The sequence below is a fragment of the Lepisosteus platostomus genome, chromosome 1 (genome assembly GCF_059453375.1).
Source record: "Lepisosteus platostomus isolate fLepPlt1 chromosome 1, fLepPlt1.hap1, whole genome shotgun sequence".
NCBI lineage: Eukaryota > Metazoa > Chordata > Actinopteri > Semionotiformes > Lepisosteidae > Lepisosteus > Lepisosteus platostomus.
This window is the reverse complement of record NC_142611.1, coordinates 74,400,665-74,417,985: the sequence shown is the minus strand read 5'-3', so window position 1 is coordinate 74,417,985 and position 17,321 is coordinate 74,400,665. Positions and strand designations below refer to the sequence as shown.

Here is a 17,321-nt window from a genome sequence, read left to right as displayed (position 1 = left end):
GCCCTGGAAACATGGAGTGGCAAAGTGGGTGTTGAAGGTGCCTAACTGCTCAAGACGCCAGTCCATCACAAAGAGAGAAAGGGGGCAATTTCACCTAGCCAGCATGCCTTTAGGAGATGGGATGAAAATCCATGCACGCATGAAGAGAAGAAAACATACAAACTCTGCACAGAAGGTGCTCCCCAGACAGAATCCAACACAGGACAAAAAAAGCCATCGTTCCCAGAAAAAAACAAGCCAGTCAAAGTTACATCAGGACAGTGTAAAAACAAAGGATTTGAATGTTCCTTAAATGTTACTCTGGGATTTGTGGTCTTTTTTTGATATTTTGACAAATATTACATAATTGTTATAATCAAGAAGATTTACTGTAAACATGGAATCACCACCATTTAAGAGGACTGAAAGCTTACCCAGTATTTTGTATTCTTTTATTTTGCCTGGTAAGTCAATTGTGAACAAACTCATTTACAGCAACACCCTGGAGAACCCTCTATACAACAGGGTATTTACTGGAGCAATGGGAGTGACCCCAGACCTCAAAACCACTACTCCACACTGCTTCCTAATAAATAACAGGACAGTAACAGATTGAATTTTACATCATCCAGAATTTAATACATTTACCATGGATATCCAGAGTGTTTAACAAAATCCTTAAGGTCTTTAAGGAATCAAACAAAGACTTGGTGGTTAAAATGAACCACGCTATAACAATGATTTCAGCAAACACACAATTCGTGCCATGTGTTTAATTACAGAAACTTGTATTGGAAGTTTAAAGTTGCTGAAAATGTGTTCTACATTACCGTTCAACTTTTTTCATTTTGGTTTTATAGCAGCCAGCAGCACTGAATTTGGTAGCTACCTTTCCCAATAAAAGCAAACAACCTAGTAATTTCCATGTGAAGTAGACTTAAAAAAAAATCTGCTTATAGGATGTTGATGAACACATGAGCTTTGCTCACAGAAAATTTCCTTGTTGGTCATTCTTAATGCACAGGCTGGTTTTGAAAATATGTTCCTTCAGACTTACCCAACTTAAAAATGGAGGTGAGAGACGGGGTGGGGGCAAAACTAAGGGTCTTGCATTATTTTAAAAAATAATTAACCCTGATCCACCTTCTCTATCAAAACCCCAAGTTACATCATGGTTAAATTAAAAAATATATACGGACAGCTCGTGATTGACAGTTAATCAGATCCATGACTGAGATTTATTGTGGTGCATCTGCTGGCACCGTACAGCACATCCAGGCACTACCAGTTCTTCCCTTTCTTCTTCTTCTGCTGCGGTTTCTTCCTAGTGGCTCCAGACGCGGCTGGCTTCTGCTGTCTGGGGGGAACCATGTTGGTCGAAGAGGCTGAAGTAGCACCAGAACCAGGCCTTGGTGAGGTGGGGGGGCTGCTCGCAGATTTACTAGCATCCCTGAGGAAAACAGGATCATTATTTTATGTTAATAACCATTTTATCCAACTTTGATTGAACTACATGTACAAAAGTGCACTTGCTTTACACAAATTACCAAATGCTCACAACTAAAACAAATAGTAGCTAATTACTATTTTGGGTGGGATGTCATATCCCTTATGCTCAGAGGATTCTTTTACAAGACTATCCTATATTTTCCTAAGCCTGAAGTCAGCAGCCATGCACTTACATTCACACACCTTTGACAAGTCGAAAGGTCAGATTTTCTAATTTCTCAGTCATTTCCTGATTTTAATTATATGCAGAAAACAATGCCTGAGAAAATACCCTGACATTCAAGTTGACCTAATCTGTGCTGTAGTGCACGTTTTTTTCTGAACTTTGTCTTATGCCTAAAGCACCAAAAGTAACATTCCTATATGGGAACGATGGGTTCCTCTGATTATATCACCATCTGAATGATTGAACATATTGGGTTTCAGCTATCAGGGGTAACCTCGATCTCTTTTCTCTTCTAGTTATGGTTTTACTGATATGAATATAAAAGTGCACTTTGCACTACTTCTGTTATGCTCTCCTTCAAATAGTGCCATTATGAGATGAAACTTATAGACTTTTTTAAAGCTTTTGAAAATTCTGCTGAAGACAAATGTTTATATTTACACAATACAATTTAAACTCATTTTCACTGTTTTGATACTGAAAAGCTAAGTATTTTACAAAACACAGCAGTAACAGAGAGCTGCAGGTATTCTTCTTCAAAAACTATCAAGTTTGGCTTCACTATTTGCCACTTATGGGATCTTGTACACCCTAGACTGGTGCCTCCAACACCAGTTCAACCTGAAACAAGTCCTCAACTTTAATCCTTAGCTGAAGTTTGAAAATTCCATGCAAATTATATCTGAGCAGTAATGCAGATCATGTTTATGGATCTAAAGATGCACATTATGAGCTCTATTTTGATCTTAAAAGTATGATAAAGACATTTATAGGTCATCCTGTATTTGTTATCTGAAATATGACCACCTATGGATATTTATGCTGAAAAACATTTTACTAAAGGAAACAGCAGGTTTTTAAAGCGGGTATTTGAATACTCACAGTTCAGCCAGGCCTCCAGATGTTGCCCCCTGTGTTCCTTTGCCCACTTGGTCCTTCTTCTTGCCCTTCTTCCTGCCACGGTAGTAGGAGCGTTCTCTCATTGGCAGCCACCGCTCTGGGTCAGGAGCCACTTTGGGGTCATAGTTCTTTGGCATTTTACCTAAAGATATTAAAAGTAAACACGATGTTATGTTTTGAACAGTGATCTAAATTAATCAGAGGTTATAAATGTCTGAATCTGGCCTGCTAGGAGTTCTTTAATAACTAATAAGGTTTTATCAGTATTAGACAGTCATACCTGCCTTCATGAAATCCCTGTAACTGCTCACAAAACAACGTACTCTGCATAGTCTTTTTGTTACATACCGCTAAACCACCCCATACAACAAGGAAGTCTCCTGCTACATTCTTTCACAAGTAAACCTCTCTGCTCTACTTGGACAGTGCTCAGTCCAGACGTTACTGCTGTCTGCCTATAGCTACTAGCTCTGCTGAAAAACTGTATGATTAAATACAGTATATATTGTTCTTTACAATATTAAATCCATTTAGAGATGTTAGTGATCTCCAGTTAAGATTTTTTAATCAATGAGCAACATGTGGACCCTAATGGAACATTTTGTAACTTTTTAATCTTCATATAATTATGTATATTGAGAGAGACTGGGTGCTTATAAAATCACTTACCCTTCTTTTTCTTCTTTTTTTTCTTCATATCCCCTTGCCTGTGAAACAAATATTTAATTGTAAGTCTCATATTAATTATTTTGTATTCTTATGACATAAAATGCACTTAAAAAACTGAAATGTAATCAAATTGCAGTTTAATTGCAGTTGCATATGCTGTAAGGGAGATAATTCATTTTTACCCTTGTTCTTTGGGCAGAGTATCCCCAGTCACCTTTGCAGCCTTCTTTCTAATATAAGTGGCTCCATGCGAGTTCTCCAGCTCATCCACGTCCACATTAAAAGACATAGTGTCTGGAGATGGGAGGTGTTTACTGAGACTGAGGAATGCTGTTAAGGAAGGATCACACAAGAAAAGTGCCATCTAGTTTAACTCAGGGCAAACTGGAGTGAGCACAAACATCAAAGCTGAGCAGCTTGAGGGTGTGTTAAACGTTTTAAATAGTGCCATGTTCAAATGTATCTAAAAAACTTTACAGAAAAGTGTGGCACACTGTTAACCTAGTTTAATTTAATTTGTAAGAGCTTAACACTTATTCTTTCACATCATATACTTTTGCTATGAACTAGCTATGTAAATTCAATTAATATTGTTACGTTTGCTTGGAACTTACAATTATCACATATTGGGCTTGCAGCATATTAGTTTTTTTCATTGCAATATTTCACATATAGTACATTTAGGCTGAATATTACAACACCACTGAATACCACATTAAGAGAAATAATTACTTAAATGAGGTTATGTTATCTGAGAATCTAAATTAAAATCCATATGAAATATTAAAAGTAGACAAATTAGTTGTTGAGCCCATTTGTTACATATCGTGGATGTTTGCAGGGTTCAGGGCAGCCAAATAAGTTCAAATATTACCAAAGTACACTCATGTTATTTTACTGAATAATCACGACTGTTACCGTAGTTAATTATGTAGCAAAATAGTATTATGACAGACTTTTTAAAGAAAATTCAACAAAACCAATGTGAAAATATTAATACACAATTTCAAATTCTTTTTTTAACAAAGATATATGTGAAATTAACAGTGGAATAATAAAACAGCAACATGGAATCAAATAGTATTTACCTACTCTGGGGTATATCTATTCACAGCTGAAGAAAATTATGCATTTATCTTTTAGAAAGTACACCCATCTTAAAAATGCTTTATTACAAATTCGATATAATCTGGAAATTAATACAGCCACCTGAAATAACTAGCAAAATACATTCTGCACATGTAGCCCTTAAACCCATGCATAGCATTAATATGAAGGCTCTACACATTTAGTTTTAAAGATGCTTTTTTTGTCTCACTGAGCATAAAGGTATAGGGAATTAAATTACCAAATCACCTGGGGAATCTTGAATCGACTAATTTCACTGAAATGATTAGTTCAAAACAATCATTTGTGAAGCTGTTTCTTCCTTAATACTCTGCATAGCCTAGTATGTTTTGTGACAAGAACCTTCGAAGTTACTGAGCAGCCTTGCATGTGCGCAGTTTAGAGAGAACACAGCGGTAAAGAAGGTGTTGTTTCAAAAGAAATGGTTTGGGGGTCGTATGCTTTAATACCGTACAAATGCATTTCCTGCATTTAAAGTTGCAGCCACAAGAAAAACTAAATCAAATCTGTCCTTTCTGCAGACCTCTACAAATGTTCATGTACAGTAAATGAAACTTTGCATTACCTATGTCAGTTATTATGAAAGATTAACATTAATTCAGTTTACATCTGAATGATCTGCCACCACAATAGCAGCAGTTCCCTATGGGGTGGAACTGCCATAAGAACAGTGACAAATGAGGGGAAGCCATTAGGCCATGTAGCCTGTTTGGCAACAAGCAGCTAATCGCAGGATGTCATCCAACCATTTCTTAAGGACACCAATATTTTTGAATAAAGGATACGATTTTGCTTTTTCTTGATCCACCAATGAATAAGCAGAGATAAGCTGTGCCAATGTATGTATATCATTCTTGTTCTGCCTGGAAAAAAATGGTTTATAGGTTAAAGAAGGACTTTACAAACAACATAAAAAAAGGACAACTGTTTATTGCTTCACCTTTAGGGGAAATTGGAGAACAACCTTCATTTAACTTGGAAGCCACATATTCCTCAGGTCAGATTTCAGGATTCGGTATGAGCAAGAAAAATCTTAGACAGGGGGAATTCTTGAAAAGTGGCTGCTCTTCTGAAAAGTACTGTGTAATACTGAACATCTCATCTGAAACATTAAACATCCCACTGCATAGTGGCCCCTGTGACCACACAAGGACATTCATTTGAAATTGTCAGGTCCTGAGGAAGAGTGGTCTCTTCATTTACTAGCACCTGCACCAACCTGATTTTTTATATCTACGATCCAAGTACTAACAAGATTCTACCTTACTTAGTTTCTGAAATTTCTTTAGTTTAAGCTCCACATGGATAGACCTGCTGGCAACTTTATAGGAGACCTAAGCGTCCTATGTACCTAACAGTGGATGCAATACTCTTTCCTACTATGATTAATTGAATGTATCCCTATATCAAATGTACTCCTTATGATTAAAAATTGTGGAGTTGATTTGTTAAACATGAAACAAAGCGCACAAAACTATTGCCACTTTGACCAGAATTTGATAAAACAGAAAATGCAGTATAACACCCTTAACTTTAGGATTTATGTCACCTAATCTACGCATTACCAGACCTACTCCTGGAAAGCCCCAAACCAGCAGTTTTTATATTTAATCAGTCAATCATGGAATAATCTGTGATCAATTGCTAGTCATTTGTTTAACAATGTAATCTAAAAGTCATTTGTAACAGAAATGTCATGCATCAAGAACCAGAATTTCCTTAATTGGACAAATTACCTGCATAATTAACCAATATCTTTCAAGTGTTCTCAATCTTTAAAAACAGGTGAATTCGAGTGGCCTATAAACCTATATGGTGAACCCTGAGCTAAACTAGAAAGAATGTCTGCAATTTTTAAGACTTACTGAAATAAAATACAGAAAACAAACGGCATTCACACACCAAAAGAAACAAAATGACTAAAGTACACATACTTCCACAGCTGTTCCAGATCACTTATAGCCTCTTTCTTCCTTCCATATTTCAGCTTAAAGTTCGCTGCTTCTCGTACAAGTGCTAAATGACCAGATGAACCAGGCTGAAAAGGATGATAAAGAAAAAAAATGTTTCATCTTCTTGGCAGATTCTGCAGAAACCAGTATTAAATACTTACTGGGACAGATGTTGTAATAAGACATTTAATTTTATCCAATGAAATCTAACAAAAGTATTACATCTATGCTTCAGTAAAACATGGGAGATGATCTCTTTGATACTTTAGAGCTAATTTGAAAATTGAATATGCATCTAATGATCAGCATCTTCATAAAATGATGTTTGTATCTGCAACATAATTACTATATACCATTTATAATTAGGCAACATACCTGTTGCTTCTGGTAGTACTGAATAGCTTGGCCAAAGACATCAATGGCGCTATCTAGGTCTTCTTCGTGAGTGTACATGGTAACCAATGCTGAAATCTATAAAAGAAAAGTTATCAAACAATAGTTGAACTCAACACAAAGCAATTCCCACAATGTAGAGTGGAAAATTTCATATTTTGCACTAGAAAACACTTAACTGTTATCTATACACTACATCACAAAAATATTTGTTTCCACCTCTAATGGACAATAGTACAGCCTTGCACAACACAAAAATGCCCCAACAAACAATTTGTTATTTTCAAATCAATAATAAGAGAACATAATAAACGTTATAAATTTGAAGGAGACTTAAGAATCACCAAAGACGTTTAGGTACAATTTAATTTTTTGTTAACCCAGCCAGTTTAGAAATCATCATTATTTGGAAATAATTCCAAATATTAATAATTTTGAAATTTTCAGTTGTTTATCTGCTCAAATTTTCGAGTACCACCACTCCTTTGCTGCACAAAGAGAATAATGGCCTGTGAATGTGTTCCTAGGACTTGCCCACCTCTCAGAGGTCTAATTCGACACTGCAAACTCCGGATTGCCACATATGAGGGTGGAGAAGCATCACATCTTTCACAATGTCGCTGTTAGGCAATGATGCAATGGGAATTTTTCCCCTTTATTGTACCATTAGCAAATAAAATTGATATATTATAGATATTGACATCAGTTTTATGTATTGTTTAATAACATAACTGTGTAAGCCAGACAAATACCTACTAAGGCTGTCTTTAACATATGCAGTACAGCAACAAGGCTATAATTATGTTAATATGAAGTATAAGCATCTTTCTGTTGCAACAAACTGAAAAAAACCCAGAACTCTCTAACTCCTTTGACTCAGATTCATAGGAATGCTGCAGAGATAGGACTGTAAGCAGAGTGTCCGTATATTGAACCAGGCCACCATAAACTGGGCTCATCCTGACACCTCCAGATGTGGAGAGCCTCTCAGTCTTTATCTCCAAGAGGTAGGCACCCTCTTTACCTCAAGGTGGGGATTCAGAATCAAGCTGGAGATCACCTGTCATTAATCCACTGATAGGGCTAGAGTAACTCTCCAATAAGGAACACATCCTATACCAGATGACTTCCAATCATCACCCTAAAAAGGTGCAACCTTAAAAGCAGTTTGCAATCCTATCTGGAACCCTGGCAATTGAAAGCGATCATGTGACTGTGACCACCATTGCCCAAATCACAATTTTGAAATAAATGGTTATTTTTTACAAACTAGTACATTTTAAACATTAAATCAGAAATGTATATAAAAATATGTACTTACAGGGTACAATATTCAACTTGTTTATGAACTATAATGACCAGTGACTTCTTTAAGATTAGGTGGATGAAATTTGGCTATGCCCTCCAAATCCAAGGCAACAAATCAATCAACGCATCAATGGGCAAAAAAAACTACAGTATATATCAACTTGAAACAATTGTCTTAAGTATCCCTCTTTACTGCAATGTACATCTTTAATGTGACATTTTGACATCACTGCTGAAATGTTCTCGTATTCTTGATTAATATATAAAAAATAAGAATTTCATAGTTCTATAATCAAAATACTTACCATGCCTTGCTTGTATTTAATTTCCTCTATTGATCGCAAAATATCACAGGCTTTAGTAACATGACCTTTAGGGTGACAAAAGTAAAATAGTTAAGAAAACCCCTGATGTGATGCGAGTTAATAATAATTACAGTAACTTCTTGAGATAAGGGACTAATAGGTGGGAAGAGTTATCCAATAAATAACCATTGATGGTTTTTCAGCCCCCAAACAAGCTGTTACACGAAATGTGTACTATATATATGCTTTCTTGCTATGTACATACATGACAGCACTGTGAATTAATATATTACTGTACTATACTGTTTATATTAACACACCATTCTATTAAAGTACACTATATTTTTATTTTACCAGACTAATAGGGGAAAAGGGTGTTAATTATTGCCAGCTTTCCGTTAAATTACTAAGGAGAATTTTTAGCTAAAATAATTAAGAATTAAACCAAGCTTGTTTTGGAATGGCAATAGACTACGGGATGCTAGTTCATTATAGCCTTTAGGATCCTTGGTGTCCAAAATTTGCCAACAGCTGAGGGTGTCAATCTGTATAAGCCATCAGCATTTGCACACAGTAATTCTGAGGTCCTTTCCTTGCTAATTTTATGTCCTGAGAGCAAACAACCAAGTCTCACTGGCATTGTCCAGTTGGGATAATATGACGTCTTAATCACGAATTTATTAAATTTCTTATGGACCTGCTCCATCTCTTCAGTGGGTGCACTCAAAGCTTCATCATAGGATCTTTTATTCACAGTTCAGTAAAATTTACAAAATTACTAAAGCCATCCGTCAGTGCATTTAAAATTAAATGTCATGTGTTTGACCACCATAATGGATGCTGTTTGCAATTCAATAACAGATGTTTCTTTTGCGGACAACAGTCTGTCCATTTAATCCAGTCTGTTAAAGCAAGGGTCTACTGTACTTGATTTAAAGAATATTTACCACAATCAGTAGTAGCTTCTCTGTTTATTGGTAATCAGGTGTGTTTTAACAGGAGTAAAGCTAAGTAAAACAATAACCTCTTTAACACAGTTTTTCAAGTTGATTTGGAAGACAAGCATTCCAGTTCATGGACAATTAAAAATAATTTCACGGTAATAATACAGTTGAATCAATCGAATTTTTTCACAAGTGTCTAATTTATAAACTGGTCATGGGTCATTTCTTCACTGCTAAATTATCTCAAATTAGCAAACTTATTCCCAGGGAAAAGAAGAATTCATGCAAATATAGTCAGCACATTGCTTCAAAAGTATAATTATGTAAGTATAATTAGTATGATTTGTGTACTCTTCAAATAACTTATGTGCACTGATAGAAATAAAACTGGGTTTCTTAGTGACTTTCAAGCAGACGGGCTACCTTGAATCAGATACAGCTGAGCCATTGTTAGTTTGATTTCTGAAGCACTTTCAGGGTACTGTTCTGAGAAACGCTAAATGGGGAAAAATAAATATATAATCAATATATACCGAAAGGAAATAAAAATGCAATTACTACTGGCTTTACCACTGATTTGTTGAGTTATAATGCCTCCTGGTACATTAATAAAACAACAATGCTCACAGAAATCTTATATGCCTTTATTTACATCTGCATTTATCAATAAGCAGATGACAGGATCACAACATTTTTATCCTGTGAAGCATTAGGAAAAAAATATGCTTTGACTGTGCTATAATTGAAGAAAAAGACAATGCAAATGAACAGGTCAAAGTCCCAGTATAATAATTCGATAACACGTGTCCTTGTGTTTAATAGAATAAAAACTACATCTAACCGACACATGATCCACAGCAAATCACACATATTCCCTTTTACACAGCTGCACATTTAACTACCTTGGTTCAAGGATACTTGGGGCCCCATCCAACCTTCTACTTTTAATTGCACTAACCATCACTTCACACTGGTGCTCTAATAAAACCAAAATGTACCTGTAGCAGTTCTATTGCTTTTGAATGCTGTTTCTCTCTGCAGAGCTGAGCCACTTGAATTAGCACCGGCCGTGGGTGCCCTGGGTTCTGGGCCTGTAAACTTGAAGAAAGTTTACGGCATTGATCTGCCTGCATTAAGAAAATCAAAATTAAAAATGTTAAAGCTAAATGTTGTCAAAATTATCAAAATTACCATCAGCATATTCGTCAGCAGAATATTCCATTGTAACACCACTGAAGTGAATAAGACTTTACCTATACCTGAACAGTCATAACACGAGAGTGATAACATGCCAAAACATTTAAACCACAGTATCATAGACATCCGCCGTTGAAACTATTAATGTGATAAAGTAAAAAGAACCTCCTGAGAGATTATGTGAAAAAGAGAACAGGATCTAGAGCAGTATGCTACAGATGTAAGTTAAAGAAAATTTAGAACGTGTATAATACTGGTTTTCAATCTCTTAATTTCAGTTTTGGCAATGTCAGTCAGCAAGATGTGGATTGAAAAATACCTGATTGGTGTACATGGCTAGTAAAGCCTTATTGAGTTCAATAGCCTGCAGCTGTTTTGTTGCCAGCTTGTGCTCAACTCCTTCTGCATTTGTCAGTTTCACTTTCTTCTTGGAGTCAAACACATTTTGGTCCTGCATAAAAAAAAAGTAAGTTACATGCAGTAATTCTGATTTGAGCAATTTTACTGCTGTCACTAATAGATCAGAAATATGAGTGTCATCATTGAAATGAAAAAAACATTTACCTTATTAATTGTAATGATGTTGTTGGCGGTTACAGCCAGCAATCCCACATCTGCTGGCCTATAAAAACAACAAGCTTGGAATGAAATAAGTTTCTTTGACAAACAAAATGTATTGTATTTTAAATTAAACTACTCATTAATACAGATTTTATTATAATTTCCAACATTGAAACTGAAATCTCATTAAGGTCATCTCAGAATGAGAATCCTTTTTATAAAGGTTTGCATGTAGCTGTGGATTTCACAAAGAATTACTTTAATTTGATGACTTGATTGTACAGCTGTAATGCATCTTCAGTTCGCCCCTGTGACTGCATGATGTAAGCCATTTGTGAATGGATCACAGCCAACTCAGAATTAATGTCTTCTTCTGTCATGTCCTGTTGATGAACATCAAAGTGGAAAAGATAGCATCACACTGCTTAAGAATCAACCTATCAAAACAGTATATTTAGCAAAAAAGCACATTGTGTTAACTAAATAAAAACTATTCTGCAGACAGACCTCTTTGCTTTTCAAGTTGCAGAACATATGCATAACACAATGACTACATATTTAGCATTAACATTTTATTCAAACAGAACAGGTAACAGAACAGAACATTTTTATATACTTCTGTTTTGAAGATAAAATACTTCTACAACACTGTACCAGTGAGAAGAGAGGGCTCATTCATACGTAACATTTGGATACTGTGAATGTTTGGTCCACCTGGAGAGGTAGCCTTAGTCAGTATGGTGAACAAATTAGATGCACGATAGCGTGAAAAACAGCTGGATACATACCCTTAGTACAGCTAGAATACTTAAAAAGTAGAAGGTTTTATTTAGTTTGTTGAGACTGGGTTAATGAGTTTAGAACTGGGTTTCAAAGACTAATACTATCATAGAATGGTTTAGCAGTACAAGATATAATATTTTTCTATAGAAATGCAAATAAATATGTATATACTAGTATACAAATTTATACAATTACCACTACTGTAAGTGATATAAATTTTAATGTTGAGATGCTGTATCTGTCTTAATTCTGAATTTTCTGTTATGAGTCAAACATTTAAATATACATAGTGATATATGTAATGATATATTTAAGACTTGGCTGATAAAGTTATTCTCTCTAAGAGCATGCTGAACTCTACAGTTCACACATATGATACTGAAAGACAAGGCTTTCCCAGCCAATCCTAATTTCCACTAGAGTCTGCAAGCCACAGTGAGTAAACAGCAACTTGGGCCTGAACATGCAACCGTCGGGGTGTAGTTCCAAATTTGTCCAGGTAAATCACTCATTGCCAAAATGATTTATTCTGACAGTAAAAGTGCAACTTGTTTAAAAGCCCCCAAAGTAAAAAAAAATAGACAAAACAGAAAGAACCAGTTAAAAATATACTTACAGAATCCTCAGACAAAGACTGTCGACACAATTCTAAAAAACACAAAAAACAAGCCGTTTTAGATTTCAGTGATGCTCACAATTTAAAAAGAAAAGCGAACTGCATGAATACTCAGATCTTCCCCTCTCAAACCTGTACTATACCATTCCAAAATTGTGAATTTATTATAAGCACGTAAAGAAATAGACAATGAAGCTACAAGTGTCTTAATAGATGAACACAAATGACTAACATTTAATCAGTAAAACAGTTTTTGTTTAATTTTTTAATTCATGTTATAGCACACCTATAATAATGCAGTACATAATATGGTTGAAACACTGTAATTGTCATTGACAAATTCAGAATTTGTGATGGACAAAGTTTCAACCTAGACAGCATATAAGAATTCATAAACATTTTGTATTATTCTAATACTTTTGTAAATGTACATAATGTTTGAAGCAAGCAAGTGTGAAATGCTAATTAATGCAACACTTAAGCTTACAGTGAAACACCTGTATTGTGATATACATTGTGATATAAAAAGCATTCACTTTCACAGCAACTCTGTGACATTATGAAATGTACAGTATGTAACATTTGTCATCTCAGTTTGCTACCCATTTTTCATTTAAAATAAAGAATGCAGAAAGAACTACTACAGAAATGTATTTTATGTGCATCTACCTAACAATACAGTAATCCTGCAGCGATATTCTTATGGTCACTTTGGTTTTATATACTGTATTGTATATCCTGTATTGCTATCCACCGGATAAAGTAGATCCATGCACATCGCTTCCTCTCATCTTACCTTCAGCTGCTCTGAGCTTGTTCATTGCTTCTGTGAGATCCCCTTGACCAATGAGAGTACAAGCAGAATTGTAACAGAGTTCGTAGGTGGTTTCTGGAAGGCCAAGGTCCTCCTGATAAAACAAGTTGTTTGAAACGCATGGTAACAACTTTGTTAAATTAAAATGTGCAATAGTTTTAGCCAAAACTATTCTGTAGACTAGCCTTGTCTTAGTGAAGGAAACTTGGGCTTAAGTAGCATAGGATGTACTTGGCTTGTTTTTCATCAGTGATCTCTAGGACCTACTGCAATATTGTAAGCTTGAAGTTTTTGAAGAAAGTGAGGAATCATTTTTCCAAACTATGCTAACGCTACCGCAAAGCATTTTAGAGGTGGCAACATGTGAAACAGACAGCAAACACCTTGGAGGTGTGTCTAGACAGGTGCTCATTTCCCACCATACAGGTTCAAGAATTAGAGCGGTGAGCTAATTTTACTACGATTCCAAATTCACAGGAATTCAATTCTATAGAAAGACAAAAAAAAGACATAACTGAAAGGGTATCTTCACATATTTAAAAATTGAACTTACAGGTGGGGATTTCTCCCAGCTGCTGAGAGCTGCGACAACAGCAGACAGGTTGGTTTTCCTCTCCTCCTCATACTCATCCTGAGAGTTTCTGATCAGGTCCTTGTAGACAGCTACACATTCGCTATAGCGCTCTAATCTGTATAACTGAACAAAGCCATACCATTTCAACATCTGAAAGACTTTAAGAGCTACATTTGACTTTCAACAGTACATGGTCCCCTTCGAGAATTATTTTGCAACAGAAAAATGTTAATCTTAAAGTTTCCCAAATACACCCAGAAAGGCAGGTGCATCAACAATATAAGTTCTCTGACAATGTTCATTAACAAACACTTGCTCTGTATGGACAGCAGAACTAACACTAGATTATAGATATATGGTATACTTCTTAAGTGATAACATCAATATAAGAAAACTCTGGTGAAGAGAAAATTAAGAAGTACTGATTGATTATAATTGCCATATAAAATCTATTCTGTAATGCAAAAAAGTAGAAAAGTATTAATCTAGAGTGCCACCTACGGATCTAACAACTTAGTGTTGTAATTTCCAACTACTCCCAAATTCTACTGTATGTGCATCCACATATTTATGTAACCCTGTGCAGTTTCATCTTAACAAGATTTTAACAAAGCAAGCTCAAGTGTAGTCTCTGTTGCAGTATATGACTGATCTGCCTCAGCATAAGAATTAAAGACTATCATTTGAGATTTTATTGACAATTATGAACCATACTAATACAGAACAAACTAGGAGGCATGTTCCCGTGCTAATAGCATAGCAGTTCTGAACCTCATGACTAGTATCAGCACCTCATTCTGAGCTTTGCGCTTATAAAGATTAGAACAGTTACCACTTGGCCATAGAGTTCCTTCAGTTTATCACTCTGCTGGGTTGCACTTTCAATTGTCTTCAAGGCATTCTCTACCCTGTTCAGCCTGTACTCACAGTAAGCTTTTTCAAAAGCAATCACATCACTGCTGAAAAAAAAACACGAACAACAAAGACACTATGAAATATTAAAAAAACATTTGGAAGTTTGATGCCTATGAAATATTATTTTCAAGAGTTTGGTGTCAGTTTCTAGAATTTGAAGTCATTCAAAGTATAATGCAATATAATGTACAGTACATTAGAAGATGGGCATGAAATGTTCATTAGTACAGAATGCTAATTGAGCTGCAATGAGGATCTGTAATGATATTAAGGTTACATCACCTGCCAAGCACTTTTGTGTGAGTATGAATAACATTCAGCGCTTCCTTAAAGTTCCCATTCTGAATAAGGCATACAACTTTACAATGCAGAGCAGTGATGTCATCTTTACATTCCTGAAGAACTATTCAGAGAAAGAAAGGAATATTAGAATTCAAGCATAGGAAGATTCACTGTAGACACAGATTATTTTACTTAACAAATACTGTTAAAACACACACAGAGATCAAATCTACTGAAAATTAATGCATCCCCAACCTTCTACATAATTGTAATGGTGCCTAAAAAAATTGCACACCCAAAAAAGCCTTCATATGCATTTCTCTTTTGCTTAATAATTTAATACAAGGTCAAACAGAAAATGTTTTCTTGGTAGTTATAAATGACATGCTAACAAGTATTTTATTTATCGTAGAATAATAAGAAAAATAATGAATGTGGTAATGGTCAAGTCAATCGAAACAGACACAATGCCCAGGCATTTCCGTATGTTTAGACCACATGGTTAGTTTAGTTCCAGGTGTTATTTACCATTATTACTAACTTCCCAAACTGGTTCACATTTCTTGAGATACAGTTAATAAAACTATTCTTTGTTTTAAAATTTTCTTGATGTATACCCTAGTCTGGTTATTATTTGAACATTTATTAAGCCAAAGAGCTATGTCCAAAAACAAATAGAAGCAATCTTGCAATCACGAATATCAATACAATTTCGATGACAAATGCAGCATCGGCCTCAACAAAATACTCTTCATTATATTGCACCCTGTTCTTGTCACGTTTCTTCTTCTGGAACATATTCTCCCTGAGCGAATTTTTCTCTCACTCTCACGTTTTCTAACGCTTAAAATGTGCGATTTCTCTAATAGGCTGTTATCTCCAGATATTTTGGGATACACCTACTGTAATTCATAACGTTTTAACAATACAAACACTTACGTGAACATTAATCTACGTCAACATTAACGGACACACACAAAACGTGGTGACAACACAGAGCAATTAAAGGAATAAAAAAAAATATATAATACATTAATATTCCATATAGAAAACAAAATACCCGAATGTGAGAATTCGACAAACTGGGACACGTAACCATTACCACCACAGCCACAAGACACCTAAACTTAGGACATTAAATTGAAAATATACGTCCATGTACAACATTATTACTATACATTATACATTATAATGTTGTATCCTATTATCTTACATATATTAAACTTTTTTTATTATTTTCACATTCCACGTTTACTATAAAAAGGAAACACATTGCCACTGAACGCGTTTCGCATTCATTAGCGGGTTTAGTGCCCCTATCTATTCTGTAATCGCGTAAGCAATATAAAACATAATGAATCCATTACTTTTATTGACGGACTTTAGAGCTCGAGTATAATCCCCATTCTGTCCATAGCGATTAACTTCTGTCCAGAGCGTAGCTACAGAAACTCCACCACTCGCCATCTTGCCTTGCAAACTGCACATTCAGCAGAACGATCACGGAACAAACGGCACTATCGTTTCCGGGTTAAATGTTACGTGTAGAATCAATCTCGTTGGATACTGTAGTTCTCACTGCCACATTTGCTGAAAGGGTTATAATAACCGTAAGCGTTACAATACCACATTTTATTTTTCCCTTTTATATAACATGGAATAAACTTGTTGTACTCAAACAAAAACGACGACGCGTGTGAAATATAAGGTATATCCTTTGAAATGGTTCTGTCAGTTCTTATAACGATATCATGCTGGGTCCATACAGAAAGGTGCAGTAAAAAGCCACTGATGATTAACATGCCTGGAATAAAGCGTTTTATTAAAACTGTGCAAATGAAGAAATAATTCTCTTGTTGAAAGTCTTAATCTGAAAGTTCTGAATACTTGTGAAGAACACAGTAGATATTCCAGCAAAGGGCTGCAAGGTGTGATATTGTTCATGTTGTCCATTTTATTTAGCTACTTAAATTTGCAAGAAAAAGTTTGTGAACCCTTTGGAATTACCTGGATCTTCAACTAAGTCACAATCTGCTTAAACTAATAACACACAATTGTACTTCTTCTTGTCAGTACTGAACACATCGTTTAAACATTCATGGTCCAGGCTGGAAAAAGTATGTGAACCCTTGTATTTAATAACTGGTAGAACCTCCTTTAGCAGCATTGTATTATGCTGCTCTATACCATTCTGTTTCTTGTGGAGATGCACATTGTTTAACCATCCAGATCTACAGTACGAAGCATCTCTTTAGTGGACTAACACTTAACGATAACTTTGTTTCAATCTGACAGCAGAATAGCTAGATTTTATGAGACATTATTT

The 17,321-nt window shown here is 35.3% G+C and overlaps 1 protein-coding gene across 3 annotated transcripts; it reads right to left on the bottom strand.

The window, feature by feature from the left end:
- Window positions 1-417: 417 nt before the first annotated feature.
- srp72 (signal recognition particle 72) lies at window positions 418-16,502 on the bottom strand. 3 transcript variants are annotated; one of them, XM_088637548.1, is made up of 19 exons: window positions 16,363-16,502; window positions 14,996-15,116; window positions 14,631-14,757; window positions 13,778-13,921; window positions 13,207-13,318; window positions 12,411-12,442; window positions 11,270-11,394; window positions 11,015-11,072; window positions 10,770-10,901; window positions 10,252-10,380; window positions 9,677-9,749; window positions 8,310-8,374; window positions 6,679-6,774; window positions 6,286-6,389; window positions 5,137-5,214; window positions 3,406-3,543; window positions 3,224-3,261; window positions 2,537-2,696; window positions 418-1,429 (listed from the first exon to the last, which is right to left on the bottom strand). In XM_088637548.1, the coding sequence occupies exons 1-19, from the start codon at window positions 16,481-16,483 to the stop codon at window positions 1,261-1,263; spliced, it is 2,022 nt and encodes a 673-aa protein (XP_088493674.1). In that variant the 5' UTR covers window positions 16,484-16,502; the 3' UTR covers window positions 418-1,260. The 3 variants fall into 3 exon arrangements, with proteins under 3 accessions (XP_088493674.1, XP_088493680.1, XP_088493688.1); XM_088637554.1 differs by having other exon boundaries at window positions 14,631-14,754; XM_088637562.1 differs by lacking the exons at window positions 418-1,429; window positions 2,537-2,696 and having other exon boundaries at window positions 3,216-3,261; window positions 14,631-14,754.
- Window positions 16,503-17,321: the final 819 nt, after the last annotated feature.

Bases quoted from the DNA above. Each gene is read 5' to 3' on its own strand.
- srp72 (XM_088637548.1), bottom strand. From the start codon at position 16,483: ATGTGCAGTTTGCAAGGCAAGATGGCGAGTGGTGGAGTTTCTGTAGCT. The intron at 13,319-13,777 runs GTAAGTTCAATT...TTGTTTTATCAG, and splicing joins GCTGGGAGAAATCCCCACCT to GAGGACCTTGGCCTTCCAGA. The intron at 1,430-2,536 runs GTGAGTATTCAA...TGTTTTCCTCAG, and splicing joins TCTGGAGGCCTGGCTGAACT to GGATGCTAGTAAATCTGCGA.